At 40.1% G+C, this 16,212-nt stretch overlaps 1 protein-coding gene and 1 pseudogene across 1 annotated transcript in view; one reads left to right on the top strand and one right to left on the bottom strand.

Moving 5' to 3' along the window:
• The first annotated feature begins 1,934 nt into the window (after positions 1 to 1,934).
• LOC150075714 (protein transport protein Sec61 subunit beta-like) overlaps positions 1,935 to 16,212 on the top strand; it is a 59,293-nt gene continuing 45,015 nt past the window's right edge. Inside the window, exon 1 of the mRNA XM_090387102.1 lies at positions 1,935 to 2,055. Coding sequence (XP_090243228.1) covers positions 2,053 to 2,055 — 3 coding nt within the window. The 5' untranslated portion in view covers positions 1,935 to 2,052. The remainder of the gene's footprint in view (positions 2,056 to 16,212) is intronic.
• Positions 7,988 to 8,906, bottom strand: LOC150075715 (actin, cytoplasmic A3a pseudogene; annotated as a pseudogene).

Genomic DNA, 16,212 nt, shown 5'->3' with positions numbered 1-16,212 from the left:
TCAAATATTCGGTGCAGGCTTTGGCGCGGTGTGCTGCAGCATTATCGTGATGGAGGTACCAGGTGTCCATTCTTGACTTTGGCAGCAGGTTCTTCATAGATCCAATGACTTTAGGCAGGCATTGTTCAGTATACCACTTAGCTGTGACTGTCTTCTGCGTGTCCAAAACGACACGTTCCACAATTCCACTCGATTTGAAAAATACAGCTATCATTTTCTTCTTTACAGATCGGGATTTTCTGACAATTACGGGTGTGTCGTCATCATCAAAGACCCAAACTTTGTTTTGAGCCTTGGTCGGCAGATCGTAATAGTACAGCCAAGTCTCGTCACCTGTTGTTCACATACCGAGATTGTCCCTTATCAAACTTTTTTAACATCTCCCGGCACCAAGTCACACATCGTGTCATCTGCTCTTCAGTCAGTTGATGCGGCACCCAGAGAGAACAAAGTTTCTTCACGTGCAAATGATCTTGCAGAATAGAACGAATTGCTGGTGCATTTAGGCCCAAAGTATCCTCTATCTGTTGGTAGGTCACTCGCCTGTTTTCGTCAAGCATTTTCCTCACAGCAGTAACGTTTTCCTCCGTAACTGACGTTCGTGGCCTTCCCGGCCTCTCTGAATCCTCCAGAGTGAAATTTCCCCTTTGGAATTCTCTATAGCACCTGAATATCGTTGTACGATGTGGACAATCATCATCTAGTGCAAGAGTCATTTCTTCTAAGCACTAGTCTATGGTTAAACCACGCACGAAATTATACCGCAAAACTGTCCTTATCTCATTTCGTGACCACGATGCCATCGCAAGCACTTTACACTCTCACTACTAATGAATAACTGAGCCCATCGACTTGGCGCGGCGGCTACTATGCACGTATGAACATGTCTCAACATGCAGCAACAAGCAGCTTCCTGTGATTCATTGTTGCGTCTTATTGCAAAACTTTCCTAGTACCATTTGTACACCGCGATCAGATCAACTTGCAGGTGCAAGTTGATCTGATCGAGGCATCCAGACCCTGTACACAGTACTCTAGGTGTGGCCTGACCATTGCCTTGTAAAACGAGATAATCATTTCCCTGTCCCTGCTAGAAAAATTCTTATATATCATTGACAAGATTCCCTGACCTGCCCTGGCTGCCTGTCTGCACTGCTCAGCGAACTTGTTAGAACTTGTTAGAAGTAGTGCAGAATCACTTTCGCCTATGCCTGCAGCCACTTTTAATCTTTTTGTTGGTGTGCCCCCCAGCTTGCAGTTAGCATTAGTAGAGGCATATGATGCAAGAAAGCAAGCTTATTCAGCATATCAGTTTTTCCAATCTACCTAACACTGCCTCGATAGCATCAACAAATATTTTTGCACCCTTTCTATTTAAGTGTATCCCACCCCTGTAGAATCAGTCTCTCTTGTTAACAAGTACAGATCAGGCTGAGAAAAGTTCTACCCGTTGAGCTTTGCACAATCTCTCCAGGGCGGAATTGATTGACAGGCTTCATCGTATACTCTCTTCTATAGTGTCTGGCCAGAATTTCAGACACTTTCATTGTTTATGTTCATGTCAAATGTGTTCCTCGTCCAAACTAAACCTGATCTTGCACTGTTCCTTTTTTAATTTTATTTCCCACATTAATGACCAACTGCATCATATGAAGTTGTGGACATCGGAGGCGATTTCTCAAAAATGGCTTCCACCATGTTTCTGAATAATGACAGAAACGTTGGAGTAAGTGCATTTCATCAAATGGGGACTACTTTGAAAAGGACGATCGAAATATGGATGATTAATAAAAGCATGTTGGGAAAGAAAAATTATGATGATTCCTTATTGAACAGCACGCTACTGTATTTTCAGAAATAGCATCGAAATAGTGTTCATCTTGATTACCAAGGCTATTTGTAGCACCGATGCTGACCTCTGGTGTGCCACGAGCCTTTCCCTGTTCGTGTAGTGTTTTATGACGTGGCTGCTTTATAATATACAGTGTATTGGTTTCGTGCAGTTGTGTGCTTTGCTTTACAAAGTAACTTTTTTGTATATATTCTAAAAGAATGGTAAGTAATTTTGAGTAAGATACGCGTCTAAGATTAGGTTTTTGTATATTACTTCAGTGTGCAATTGTAGGATATGTTTTCAGATCCCTACACGTAGAGCGCCAGTATAAAAATGTACAATCATGTGCTGATTTACAAAATGCCAACACTTTTTAGACAGATACGTTGCGAGAATTTTTATGGTGCTTTGGATTGTTTATATCTCTACGATATTTTTGAGTATGGTCAACTGTCCAACAGTATTTTATTACTAAGTTAAGGATATAAGTAATTATTGGTCAGTTAAAAATAATTACCAGACAGCCAACATGTACTTAGAAAGGTTTTTTGGCAAGAAACTGTTAAAGAGGTGTGTAATGACTTTTGATTTCTTTAGATAAATTAAAAAAATTGTGTAATGATAAGAGCTTTAGCAGGTGTATCAGTTTGGTCCATACAACTAAAAATTGAAGCCAAATGGAGTTATTTTAGCTGCAGGGGCTCACATCTGGTGAGTATGGGCTTGGCACACCCATGGTTCTGAGCTGGATATCATCATTCTTCTCTTTCTTGATGATTCCCTTTTTATTTCTCTGTCTCTCTTTCAGGGTAACACAGAATTTTTTTTTTTGGCTGGTGCATCATAAGCCTCAGGCTTCCTTGCACCATATGGCTAATAATAATACAGGCATACCTCGAATAACGAATAGGATGCGTTCCACAAAATTACTTCGCTAAGCGAAACTTCGTTTTCAGAGGTAAAAATACTATGGCCAGAATAGGGATACGTTCCTACGTAAAGAAAATGAAAAGCTTTTTTTTCGAACAAAGAAAAGTTTTATTAAATAAACAGTCAACTTACATACAAAGTGAAATCACATTTTAAAATATGGGTCTAAAGTTGATTGCTTATGCTTTTTTTCTCTTTCATTTAAGAATTGCCTATACGGAGTTATTGCATTTAACACTGATCGCTTAACAATAAAACTTCTTCCTAAATCAGGATCATTTTCACTAAAAAAATTTAAAACGTTTTCATGTCATTTAAGCACCTTTTTAAATCTTTGGTTGTTAACACTTTTTCGGCAGGAACTTCTTTAACTTCGTCTTCATTATCTTTGTCTTCGTTGCTAACATGGTTTTCTAAATCTTCCACTGAAAAACCATCATCATCTGCATTCAATAAATTTCTAACATAATCTCCATATACATTTTCGAAACCTATTGATTGAGCCATCTGGATAACTTCATTTCTAATTTCTTGGATGTTATTTTCTTCTTCTAGTACAACTTCTGGCCATATTTTGCGCCAAACTCCATGTAAGCATTTCTTAGTGACTTCTTTCCAAGAACTATCAATGTTTTCAATTGCGTTTTTAATGGTGTAGTTTTTCCAAAAAGTTATAACTGTCGTTTCCTCTTTATCCTCTAGTTCAGTTAAATTGCTTAATGTTCGACACAGATAATAAGCTTTAAATGATGCTATTACTCCCTGATCCAATGGTTGAAGCAGGGAAGTTGTGTTTGCTGGAAGAAACACAACTTTGACAAGAATGCATGTGTCCAACGTGTTAAGATCAGTAGGATGTCCCGGAGCATTGTCTAACAACAAAAGAGCTTTTTCTTCAAAGTTGTTTTTTTGACAATACCGTTTTACTTCAGGACAAAAGTGGTTAACAAACCAATCAGTAAATAACTCCTTGGTAACCCACGCTTTTCTATTTGCTTTCCGTATTACAGGTAAATTCATTTTTATGTTACCGTTTAACGCCTTCGGATTTTCTGAATGGTAAACTAATAACAATTTTAATTTATAATCGCCAGAGGCATTTGATCCAAAGAGTAACGTTAAACGGTCTTTGGCTGCTTTGAACCCAGCAGCTGATTTTTCTTTAATAGAAATGAAGCTTTTTGTTGTAGCCGTTTCCAGAACAAACCGCTTTCGTCAACATTGAACACCAAATTTGGTGGAAAATTTTCACGTTCAATTATTTCCTTTAGTTTTTCTGGAAACTTCTCCTGTTAATTTTACACTATGAATCCTGGCCTGTTTTTTAAATTTCTCGAACCAACCACGAGAAGCCCCAAAGGTTTCCGTAATTTCTTCAGTTTGTTTAGATTTCAGGTGATTAAACTGGAATATTTTTATGTTAAATGGGGCTTCAAATTGCGGACTTCGTTATATCGAAGCTTCGTTATCAGAGGTAACGTTAACCGAGGTATGCCTGTAATAACATTGCTAAGATAAATTGCTTCATGTTACATTAGAGAAGAAATAGGGTTAATGATAGAAACAGGAAATGAATGATAGAGATTTTTAGCCAAGGTATTTGAAAAGGCATTCAGACCAAGAAAGCTATGAAAAGTAATAGCAGAGTGGAATTGTGAAATAGAACCCTTAAATGGATTGTTCTTTTTCTAGTTGCCTTGGGTCATTTAGATTCCATATGCCTAGAAGGAAGGAGATGAATCAGATTGGTCCACTTGATATTGATGGGTCAACTGTTGATGATCCTGTTCAGGTAGCTAACAAACTAAATGAATATTTTGCATCGACATTCACACATGAGGAGTTATTCAGCGAGGGGAATGCCAGAGGTGTATTCAGCTCTAGCAGTAAGCTACAGAATGTTGAAATAACTGGGAATAAAGTGGAGGAGAACTTGTTGAAGATAAACACAAGAAAGGCACCTGGGGTGGATGGGATCTATCCAGTTATATTAAAGGAGGCAGCAAAGGAAGTAAGCAAACCCTTAGCCATAATTATGAGAGCTTCCTTGGACTCAGGGGAGGTACCCATAGACTGGAAATGTGCAAATATGACCCCAATTCACAAAGGAGAATCAAAGGCTGACACAAGTAATTATAGACGTGTGAGCTTAACTTCTGTTCCAGGAAAATTAATGGAGGCACTGGTTAAAGAAGCACTGCAGGATCATTTAGACAAGACTACAGTTATAGCTCGGACACAGCATGGCTTTGTTAAGGGGAAGTCTTCCCTGACCAATTTGATTGGATACTATGATGCAGTCACAAAAGAACTGGATGCAGGGAATAGCTTTGATATTATATACTTGGATCTTAGAAAGGCTTTTGATACTGTTGCACATGGAAGACTGCTACACAAATTGGAGCAGTGTGACATTGGAGGCAAATTGCTGCTATGGATAAAGGGGTGGTTGAGGGGGAGAAGACAGAGTGGTAATCAATGGACACTGCTCATCGTGGACTAATGTTATTAGTGGAGTCCCTCAGGGCTCAGTGTTGGGTCCATTATTGTTTTCTGTATTTATAAATGATATTGATGATGGTATATCAAGCTTAATGTCCAAGTTTGCAGACGATACAAAGGTTGGCAGGGTTGTCAAGGACACTACTGACACTATGCTGCTGCAACAGGATCTGGAAAGGTTGAGCAGATGGGCTGAGAGGTGGCAAATGAAGTTTAACATTGACAAATGTAAAGTACTACACATGGGAAACAGCAACCCCATAGCAACGTATCAACTCTGTGGTACTACACTGACAGTCGTAGAGAATGAAAGGGACTTGGGGGTGGTTGTGCAGGCAGATATGAAGTTCTCTGAGCAGTGCAGACGAGTTGCGAGAGTAGCTCATGGAGTATTGTAAATGATATACAGGAATTTTTCCAGCAGGGATAAGGAAGTGATTATTCCCTTGTAAAAGGCAATGGTCAGGCCACACCTAGAGTACTGTATACAGGTCTGGAGGCCTCATTTCAAGAAGGATGTAGAGCTGCTGGAACGAGTACAGAGAAGGGCAACAAGATTAGTGAATGGAACAAAGGGGTGCTCTTACGAAGAAAGGCTTAAGTTTTGCAAATTACAGTGTCTGGAGACTAGGCACCAGCGAGGTGATCTGATAGAGGTGTATAAAGCCTTGAATGGTTTGAGCATGCTCAATGGTGATGGTATTCTTCCTTTAGCTCAGAATAATCACCTGAGAGGGCATAAATTCAAATTGAGGAAAGGCAGATGTAGGATAGATGTGCGGAAATTTGCCTTTAGCCAGCGGGTGGTTGGTTGGTGGAACAGACTTCCATTCCTTGTAGTGGAGGTTGATAGCCTAAATAAATTTAAGACTCAGCTGGACAGGTATTTCGAATGAACGGAGGGAATAGGAGGAGCAGGATCATCAACAGTTGACCCATCAATATCAAGTGGACCAATCTGATTCATCCCCTTCCTTCTAGAGTTTACATAATTAAAGAACTCTTTGCTGTTTTTCTTTGCATCCCTTGCCAAGGATTTCTCGTAATCTGCCTTCGCCTGCCTAACCTCCTTTGTAACTTGGTTGCATATCAACTTGTATCTATCATAGGCTTCTGTGTCATGTGTTAATTTGTAAGTATCCCATGCATTTTTCTTCTCTGCCATATGCCTTAGTTCATCTGACATCCATTTAGGCCTAAACCTTCAACAATATTACTTAGTTGGTATGTAAAGCCTAGTAGCTTCCAAGATAAGTTCTTTGAATGCTTCCCATTTTGAATTTGCTGTTGGTAACATCATCAGTTTGTCCCACTGTATAGAATTTAAATACTGTCTCAGTCCATCGTAGTCGCCTTTACGGAAGCAATAACCCTTCCCTTTACCCCTAATGGTAGTTACCTCTTTGAGTAAATCCCACTTCAGCACACTCTGATCACTGCCACCTAGTGGTTCATTTATCTGCATATTCTTAATGCATGAAGAATCACTGCTGATAATCAAATCAAGAGTATTACTCCCTCTAGTTGCCTCCCAAACATGCTGATATAGAAAACAATCATCCAATAAATCCACAAAAGCTCTGCTAGTGTGTGAGTTACCAGCCCCCAAATTCCAGTCAATATCTGGGAAATTAAAATCTCCCATTATAAGACTCTGATTTACTGGCCCACTCTATTTCCCTGTACAGTTTCTTATTATACTCATCAGAGTCATTAGGCCCATAGCACACTCCTACTCTCAATTTTAATCTCCCAATGCTTATGTCACACCAAACTGACTCAACATTGCACTGTCCAGCGATGTCGACTGGCTTCACTTCCTTGGTTTTTATGTGTTTCTTAACTAATAACATAACCCCTTCCTATCCTGTCTATCCTTTCTGTAGGCATACTCCCCAAATTCCAGTTCTGCCTCCCTTATATCTGTGTGACACCACGTCTCTGATATCCCAACAATATCTGCCTTTGATGTTTTGAGCAATACCTCAAATTCATCAAATTTGTTTACTAAACTCCTAGCATTGGTGTACACGCAAGTATACCTGCACCTGTTTCTATTCTTAGCTACCCTAACACAACCCATGTGTTTACTTGTGCTGCAATGGCTCCCAGCAGTCTCTGAAATATCATGCATCTTGTTTTTCAGGCTTCTGCTCATTCTAATAGAAGCAGTGCAAGAATCTCTTTCACCGCTGCCAGTGGCTACTGTCAATCTATTGGTCTTTGTCTCCCCCCAAGCTAGCAGTTTTCCGACCCACCTAACACTGCCTCGATAGCATCAGCAAATATTCTTGCACCCTTTCTATTTAAGTGTATCCCATCCCTGTAGAAGCAATCTCTCCTGTTAACAAGTACAGTCCAGGCTGAAAAAAATTCTACCCCTTGAGCCTTGCACAATCTTTCCAGGGCCGAATTGATCGACAAGGCTCTCATATACTCCCTCCTGTCGTGTCTGGGCAGAATTGCAGACACTTTCAAATTCAACCCTAATTCTTGGCTTTTTATTCAACAGTGAACATAGTAACAAGGAGGGAAGTTAGGATACTAAAGATTTGTCTACAAGTATATTGTAACAGTGTAGTGAGAATAAAGAGTTGAATGATGAATGTAGCAATTTGAATATTACTATAAATGCTTTCAAAAACAGGCTCTAGGAACATGGAGATACTTTCATGAACAGTGTGCCAAATGCCTTTCAGCTACACTGCATAATTATGTCAATTAAAAGAGCTTATTTAGAAACACTTGATGCACAATGCTTGGACCAGATTCATTGTACTCTAGTTTAGATCCAGATCTGTTGGAAAGTTGAAAGAGAAGCCAGGATAGAGCCACCAATCCAAACTGAATATTTTCTTTCTGGTGGTCAATTATTTTGATCTTCATTGTACTTGGAGCCAGGGCAGTAATCTCCTTCTGCATTCTTTCAGCAATACCGGGGTACATATTAGTACCACTAGACAAAACAGTATTGGCATAAAAATCCTTATGGATATCAACATCATATTTCATGATTGAATTTTAAGTAGTTTTGTGGATGCCATGTGATTCCATACCCAGGAATGATGGTTGGAAGAGAGCTTCAGGGCATCTCTGAACCTTTCATTGCCAGTGGTAATCACTTGCCCATCAGGAAGTTCATATGACTTTTCCAATGATGATGATGAAGCAGCAGTAGCCATTTCCTGTTCAAAGTCTAATGCAACCTAACAGAGATTTTTTTTTTTTTTTTTTATATCACGAACAATTTCTCTTTTAGCTGTTGTAGTAAAGGAACCTCTTTCAGTTAAAATTTTCATAAGATAATCTGTAAGATCATGCCCAGCCGACTCCAAACGAAGGATAGCATGAGGAAGTGCATAACCCTCATAGATGGGAATTGTGTGAGTACTCCATCACCAGAATCTAGCACAATACCAGTTGTTTGGCCAGAAGCATACAGAAATAGCACTGCTTGATTAAGTTCATTTTAGAAAGTGTGGTGCCAAATCTCCATATCATCCCAGTTGGTTACAATACCATGCTCAATTGGATACTACAGAGTAAGAATACCCCTTTTGCTCTTGTCCTCATCACCTACATAACTATCCTTCTGACCCATGCCAACCATCACACCCTGATATCTGGGGCATCCCACAATGGAAGGAAACATAGCACCCAAACTCAAATCCTGCTTTGTGTGTATCCTTCCCGGATACAATACTATGTGAAACAGTATTGTATCCAGGAGTAAAGAAAGGTAAGGTGAATGTATAAGTGTTAGTAGTTAATTAGGAAATAAGGGAAGAAGAATGAATGTCTTTTTATATAATTGTCTAACCAGATTAACTAGTGAAGAGAAACTGTGATAAGACTAATACACCGATGAGCCAAAACATTCTGACCACTTACCTAATATGATCTTGGTTCTCAATGTGCAGCCAAAACAGCTTGTACCCAGCGAGGCATAGACACTATAAGATTTCTGAATGTGTCTTTTACCTGGTACCAACAAGTAACCAGCAGATCCTTTAACTCCTGTAAGGTCTGTGGTTGAGATGCCGCAGATCGGAGTTGTGGTTCCAACACAAACCACAGATGCTCGATGAGAGTGGTGTCTGAAGAATTTAGAGGCCAGGGGCAATACCTGGAAGTCTTCCTCATCTTCCGCAAACCAGTCTCAAACAATCCAGACGGTGTGGCATGGTGCATTATCCTGCTGAAAGACGGCACCGCCAGAGGAGATGGCTGTTGCCATAAAAGGGTGTACCTGGTCAGCAATGATGTTTAGTTAGGTGGTAGACGTCAGAGTGCCTGGCACATGGATGACTGGACCTAGGGTATCCCAGCAGAACATTGCCCAAAGCATTACACCACCACCAGCTTGTTTTCATTCCACAGTGCATCCAGGCACCATCACTTCCCCAGTTAAACAACACACACTTACCCAGCCGTCCACATGGTTCAACAGGAAACGTGATTCATCAGACCAGATGACATTCTTCCAAATACTGAAGGTCCAGTTTCGATGCTTGCATGCCCATTGTAGCTGCTGTCACGTGAAACGTGGTTAGCATGGGCACTTGGACTGGCCTGCGGCTACGCAGACCCATTTTCAGCAGGATTCTACGTACTGTGACATTACTCCCATCACCGCATTCCAATTACTGGCGAGTTGCACCACAGTTGCCCTTCTGTTATCACGTACCATCCGGGAGAGCCTTTGCTCACCTCGAGCATCGATGAGCCGTGGTTGTCCAACACCTCACCGGCAGTTTGTGGGTTTCCCATCTTGGACCACTTTCGGTAGGTACTAACCACAGCTGACCGTGAGCACCCCCACCAGCAGTGCCTTTTCGGATATGCTCTGACCCAGTCACCTGGCCATTACAATTTGGCTTTTGTCAAACTCACTTAAGTCTTCTGCCTTTCCCATCTGAAGAACAAGAGTAACACTGATTAACGAAGCTCAGTATCAGGTGTTTTTTATATTGTGTCCCGACCCCTGCACGCTCCGTAGTTCGCTTGCAGTTGCTTCAATTTGCATAACGACTCGCTGTTCATAATGTTGTGACTCACTGGTGTATATGCAAGGTATCTGATTTAACTTTCTTTGTCATGATTATATGATATCTGGGTTCAGTTGTATATATGTGTGTGTGTGTGTGTGTGTGTGTGTGTGTGTGTGTGTGTGTGTGTGTGTGTGTGTAATAAATTTCATGTTTTATTTTCACTTTGAGTGTTATTTTGAGTAACACATGTCTGGCTAGCTTAATTAATATTTGCTGTACTCTACCACAATTTGACGAGAGAATCCTGGAAACTGATCGAGGAGAAAATGAAGAAATTACCCTCATGATCCTGGGAATCTTCAGTGAGATATATATATTTTTTAATGAAAACCCTAAACACGAGAGGTATTAGAATCTATAGTACTTAGTACCATGCTTGGGTTGAAGGTTGAGAAGACGAGAGAAGATATTTGATGACATTAGACTTGAACTTCTGTAGACTGTAATTTTCAGGAAATACGTATGAAGGAAGATGAAAAGTTGGTTCTCTGAGTTTGAAGTTTGACAGTACTAGTAGTAGTGGCATGTGATGCAAGAAAGCAAGTGTATGAGCTTATGCAGCATCAGCCAAAAAAAAAATAAATAAATAAAAAAATAAAAATTACAAAACAATTCCCTCCAAATGTCTGTCCAGCCCCTCCTTAAATTTGTTCAACCTATCAACCTCCACAATGACAGATGGAAGCTTTTTCCAGCAATTAACCACTCTCTGGCTAAAGGCAAATTTTCGCACATCTATTCAGTAAATAGATGTTGGCTGGTGGTAGCACGTGTCCAGACTGTTTTGAAAGATAGAGAGCGGGAATTATAGAAACCAGTTCAGAAGAACAGTGCTCATGGAAGTATCTGTAAAAAAGGCATGCAGCAGAAACAGTGTTTATGAGACAGCGATTGGAGAGACTGTTAGAGATGAGTCATTAGTTAACCTAATTGCCCTCTTCTGAATGGAATCTAAAAGCCTGAGAGAGGTTTTGGGGGCACTGCCTCCAAATGTGGGAACAATATTCCATTGTAGGGTGGATTTGCAGTATGTACAGTGAACAGCTGTTTGAAAGAAAAGTAATGCCGAGAATGAAAGAGAAAACAGAGTTTTTTTTTTTTTTTTTTTTTTAGATGCAGAGGAAGCAATATTTGTAATGTGCTTGTGTCAAGAGAGATTAGAAGTCAGGGTAATCCCCAAAAGAGATATATCGACTTGCCTAGCAGTCAGGTAGCAAAAAGTGGGCCTTGGAGGTGTGAGGGCACCTAAAAATCTAAATCAAAAGATTTCCAGAGGTAAAAACGAGGAAAACCCCATAACTCAGTCCATTTAAAGCCCTAAACACTTTTCAGGTCTTGCAAGTGCCCAGAACATCCTTGTTAACAGTACTTACTTTCCTGTATCCCTGACCAGCCTTGCTTTCCTTTACAACTGATCCACATCCTTCCTGAAATGAAGCTTTCAGACTTGTATGCTGGTATTCAAAATGTGGCCTAACCTCCATATCCCTGGTAGAAAAATTCATGTAAATCAGAACCTGATAGAACTCCAGTGAACTGGCCTTGCAGCCTGTCTCCACTACTCAGAACTCCATGTTGAACAGTACAATTACCCCTAGGTCTTTTTCACTTTCCACCCCTTCTTGTGGCATCTTCTTGAAAGGGGCATAAGATGAGCAAGCCACTTGGTGAGATCTGCAAAAAAGGCACAGGCATGAAGAAAGACAATTTGTGGGCTACCAAACTTGCCAATCAGGAACCATAAAGGAGAATCAGATTAGGGGCTTTCAAGGCTCTGAGAGGGAATAATAAAATGACCAAAGATTTAAATTTTCACTGTTATGATTCCAAACTAAAGTTTAATGTTGACAAATGCAAAGTACTGCATATGGGTAGCAGTAACCCAAGAGAAATGTACCAAGGGAAGTAGAGAATGAAAAGACCTGGGAATAATTGTGTTGTCAGATATGAAGTTCTTTGAGCAGTGCAGACAAGCTGCCGGAGCAGGCCATGGAGCCTTGTCAATAATATATAGGAATTGTGCTAGCAGAGACAAGGTGATTATCCCCTTGTATAAAACAATGGTCAGGCAACACCTTGAGTACTTTGTACAAGTCTGGAGACCTCATTTTAGGAAAGATGAGCTGCTAGAACTAGTACAGAGAAGGGCAATGAGATTGGCAAGAGAAACAAAGGGTTGCTGTTATCAAGAAAGGCTTAAATTCTGTGAATTGCAGTGTCTGGAGACTAGGCACCTGCGAGGGGATCTGATTAAGGTGTATAAGGTCTCGAATTGTTTTGAGCAGGCTCAATGCTGATGGGAATCTTCTGCTTGCTCAGATTACAAACCAGATGGGCATAGATTCAGATTTAGCAAAGCCAGTTCCAGAACAGATGTGTGAGCGTTTGCCTTTAGCCAGTGGGTAGATTGCTGGAACAGATTTCCATCTGTTGTTATGGAAGTTGATAGCTTAAATAAATTTAAGGCTGAACTAGATAAACATTTGGAGTGACCAGATGGATGAAATGGAAATTTTTTTTTTTTTTTTTGTGACGCTGTTAGCTTGCTTTCGTGCATCATATGCTTCAACTAATGCTAAACCAGGGGCCATAAATTCAAGTTACAAGAAAGGGGATTGGATTGGATTGTAGAAAGTTTCCTTTTAAGTGAGTTGTTATTACTATAACTTGCATCTCTTATAGCTCATTGAGGTTGAGAGCTTGCTTAAATTCAAAGGTCAGCTGGATACCTCCTCCTTCTGCCTGTCTGAGGAGGGAAACATATAGGTAGTTTTTTTTTTTTTTTTGTATCATTTATTAGTTATTATTATCTTTTGCTGGTGCAACAAAAGCCAGTGGGTTCCTTGTACTCTATTGCTAATACTGATGTTATTTATTTAATAATTAATACACGATGAATCAGTAATTCATCATGTATTTAAAAACTTCAAGTGGCAGTGATGATAGCATACCAATGAGAGATTTATTTAAAGAAATTAATGTCAAGAGCATAGCATTAGCAAAGGCACATGATGCAAGAAAGCAAGCTTATCTTGTGCATCAGCCAAAAAAAAAAAAAAAAAAAAATCTAATTTCACCCATCCACTCACTCCAAATGTTTGTCTAGTTCTGCCTTGAATCTATTTAAGCTATCAACTTCTACAACGACAGATGGAAGTTTCTTCCAGCCATCAACCACCCATTGACTAAAGGCAAACTTCCGCACATCTATCCTAAAATTGTCTTTCCTCAATCTGAATTTATGCCCTCTCAGGCGATTATTTTGAGCAAGAGAGGGAATCCCATCAGCATTGAGCATGCTCAAACCATTCAAGGCTTTATACACCTCAATCAGATCACCTCACACATCTAGTCTCCAGACACTGTAATTTGCAAAACTTAAGCCTTTCTTCGTAAGAGTAACCCTTTATTCCCTTCACTAATTTTGTTCTTCTCAGTACTTGTTCCAGCAGCTCTACATCCTTCTTAAATTGAGGCCTTCTGACCTAGCATTAGTCGCATGGTGCAAGAAAGCCTATGGCTTATGCTGCACCAGCCAAAAAAAAAAAAAAAAAATCCGAACAAAACAATGATAAAAACAAAAACAAAAAAAAAAAATAATAATAATTAATAAAAAAAAAAGAAAATTAAACCTATCATCCTATGCGTTTCCCTTACCTGAAGGTGCTATCCAGATGACCTTTGAATTTCCCCAAACTGTCGGCCTCTACCACCCATGAAGGCCACTTATTCCAGTAATTTATAACTCGCTGGCTAAAATAAAACTTCCTGCAGTACAATCTAAACATCCCCCCCCCCCGTATACAGTACTCAAGGTGTGGCCTGACCATTGCCTTATACAAGGGGATAATCACCTCCTTATCTCTGCTAGAAAAATTCCTCTATATCATTGACAAGACACCATGAACTACTCTTGCAGACCATCTGCACTGCTCAGAAAACCATATATGCCTGCACAATTATCCCCAGGTCCTTTTCACTCTACCACTGTCAGTGTAGTACCAGAGAGTTGATACGTTACTCTGATGTTACTGCTTCCCATATGCAGTACTTTACATTTGTCAATGTGAAACTTCAGTTGCCACCTCTCTGTCCACCTGCTCAACTTTTCTAGATCCTGTTGCAGCAGCATACTGTCATTAACAACCCTGCCGACCTTCATATCGTCTGCAAACTTGGACATTAAGCCTGATTTTGGTATCATATACTTAGATTTCAGGAACGCTTTTGATACTGTTGCACATGGAAGACTGCTGTACAAATTTGAGTGGTATGGCATTAAGGGCAATTTGCTGCAATGGATAAAGTTACTTGGGTGGGAAACCGCAGAGAGTGGTAATAAATGGACACTGCTGCACATGGACTAATGTTAATGGTGGAGTCAACCAGGGTTTGGTGCTGGGCCCATTGTTGTTTTGTGTATTTATCGATGTAGGTATATCAGGCTTAATGTCCAAGTTTTTTTTTTTTTTTTTTTATGAGAACCCCAAACACGAGAGGTATTAGAACCTATAGTACTTAGTACCGTGCTTGGGTTGGAGGTTGAAAAGACGAAAGAAGATATTTGCTGACATTGGACTTGAACTTCTGTAGATTGTAATTTTCAGGAAATACGTATGAAGGAAGGTTGTTCCAGAAAATGGCAGTTGAATGAATAAATGAGGAAGATGAAAAGTTGGTTCTGTGGGTTTGAAGCTGGACAGTAAATGGATGTTGGCTGGTGGCGGCACGTGTTCGGACTGTTTTGAAAGAGAGAGCGGGAATTATAGAAGCCAATTCAGAAGAACAGTGCCCATGGAAGTATCTGTAGAAGAGGCATGCAGCAGAAACAGTACATCTATGAGAAAGCGAGTGGAGAGACTCTGTTAGATGTGAATCATTAATTAACCTAACTGCCCTCTTCTGAATGGAATCAAGAAGCCTGAGAGAGGTTTTGGGGGGACCACCCCAGATGTGGGAACAATATTCCATGGCAGGGCGGATTTGTGATTTATACAGAGTGAGCAGCTGTTTGGAAGAAAAGTAACGCCGAGAGCGAAAGAGAAAACCAAGTTTTTTAGATGCAGAGGAAGCAATATTTGTAATGTGCTTGTGCCAAGAGAGGTTAGAAGTCAGGGTAATCCCCAAAAGCGATATATCATTTTGCCTAGAAATCGGAGTGTCACTAAAGATAAGCATAGGAGAAGAATCCTTTTTGCGAGATATAAGACAAGACTGAGTTTTAGAAGGGTTGAAATCAACTAAGTTGTCTTTGCCCCACTGGAGAATTACCTGAAGATCGGCATTTAAGGAATTGGCAGCAGATTTTCGAGAACTTGAAGCTGGTTGAGCAGGACAAGGTTTCTCAAATGGAAAGTTGAATGCAATGTGCTATCATCGGCAAAACTATGGATAGGATTTCCAGTCAATGGAAGAAGGTCATTGATATACAAGAGGAAAAGAGTGGGGGAAAGAACTGAACCTTGAGGGACACAGGCATTAGTGGAGAAGTTAGAAGACAGAGCCATCTACCATCACCCTCAGTGAGCGATCAGAGAGAAAACTGGATAACCAATTACTAAAAACAGTTGGCAAACCATAAGATGGAAGCTTGTTTAGAAGAACTTTATGCCAAACACGATCAAAAGCCTTTGAGATGTCAAGAGCAACTACTTGTGTTTCACCGAACCTTTCCATTGAATTAATCCATAGATGGGTAACATAAGCCAGAATATCACCAGTGGATCGACACTGATGGAATCCATACTGGCGATCGTTGATCAGACGGAAGGTTTCTAGGTAGTTTAATAGTTGCCAGTTAATTGATTTCTCCATTACTTTAGAAAGAGTAGAAGTAATTGCAATGGGACGATAATTGGATGGGAGGGATTTGTCACCCTTTTTAGGAACTGGCTG

Source organism: Mastigoproctus giganteus, chromosome 13, assembly GCF_048544385.1.
Source record: "Mastigoproctus giganteus isolate SK-2022 chromosome 13, ASM4854438v1, whole genome shotgun sequence".
Taxonomy (NCBI): Eukaryota; Metazoa; Arthropoda; class Arachnida; order Uropygi; family Thelyphonidae; genus Mastigoproctus; species Mastigoproctus giganteus.
This window is presented reverse-complemented; position numbering and strand designations above follow the sequence as displayed.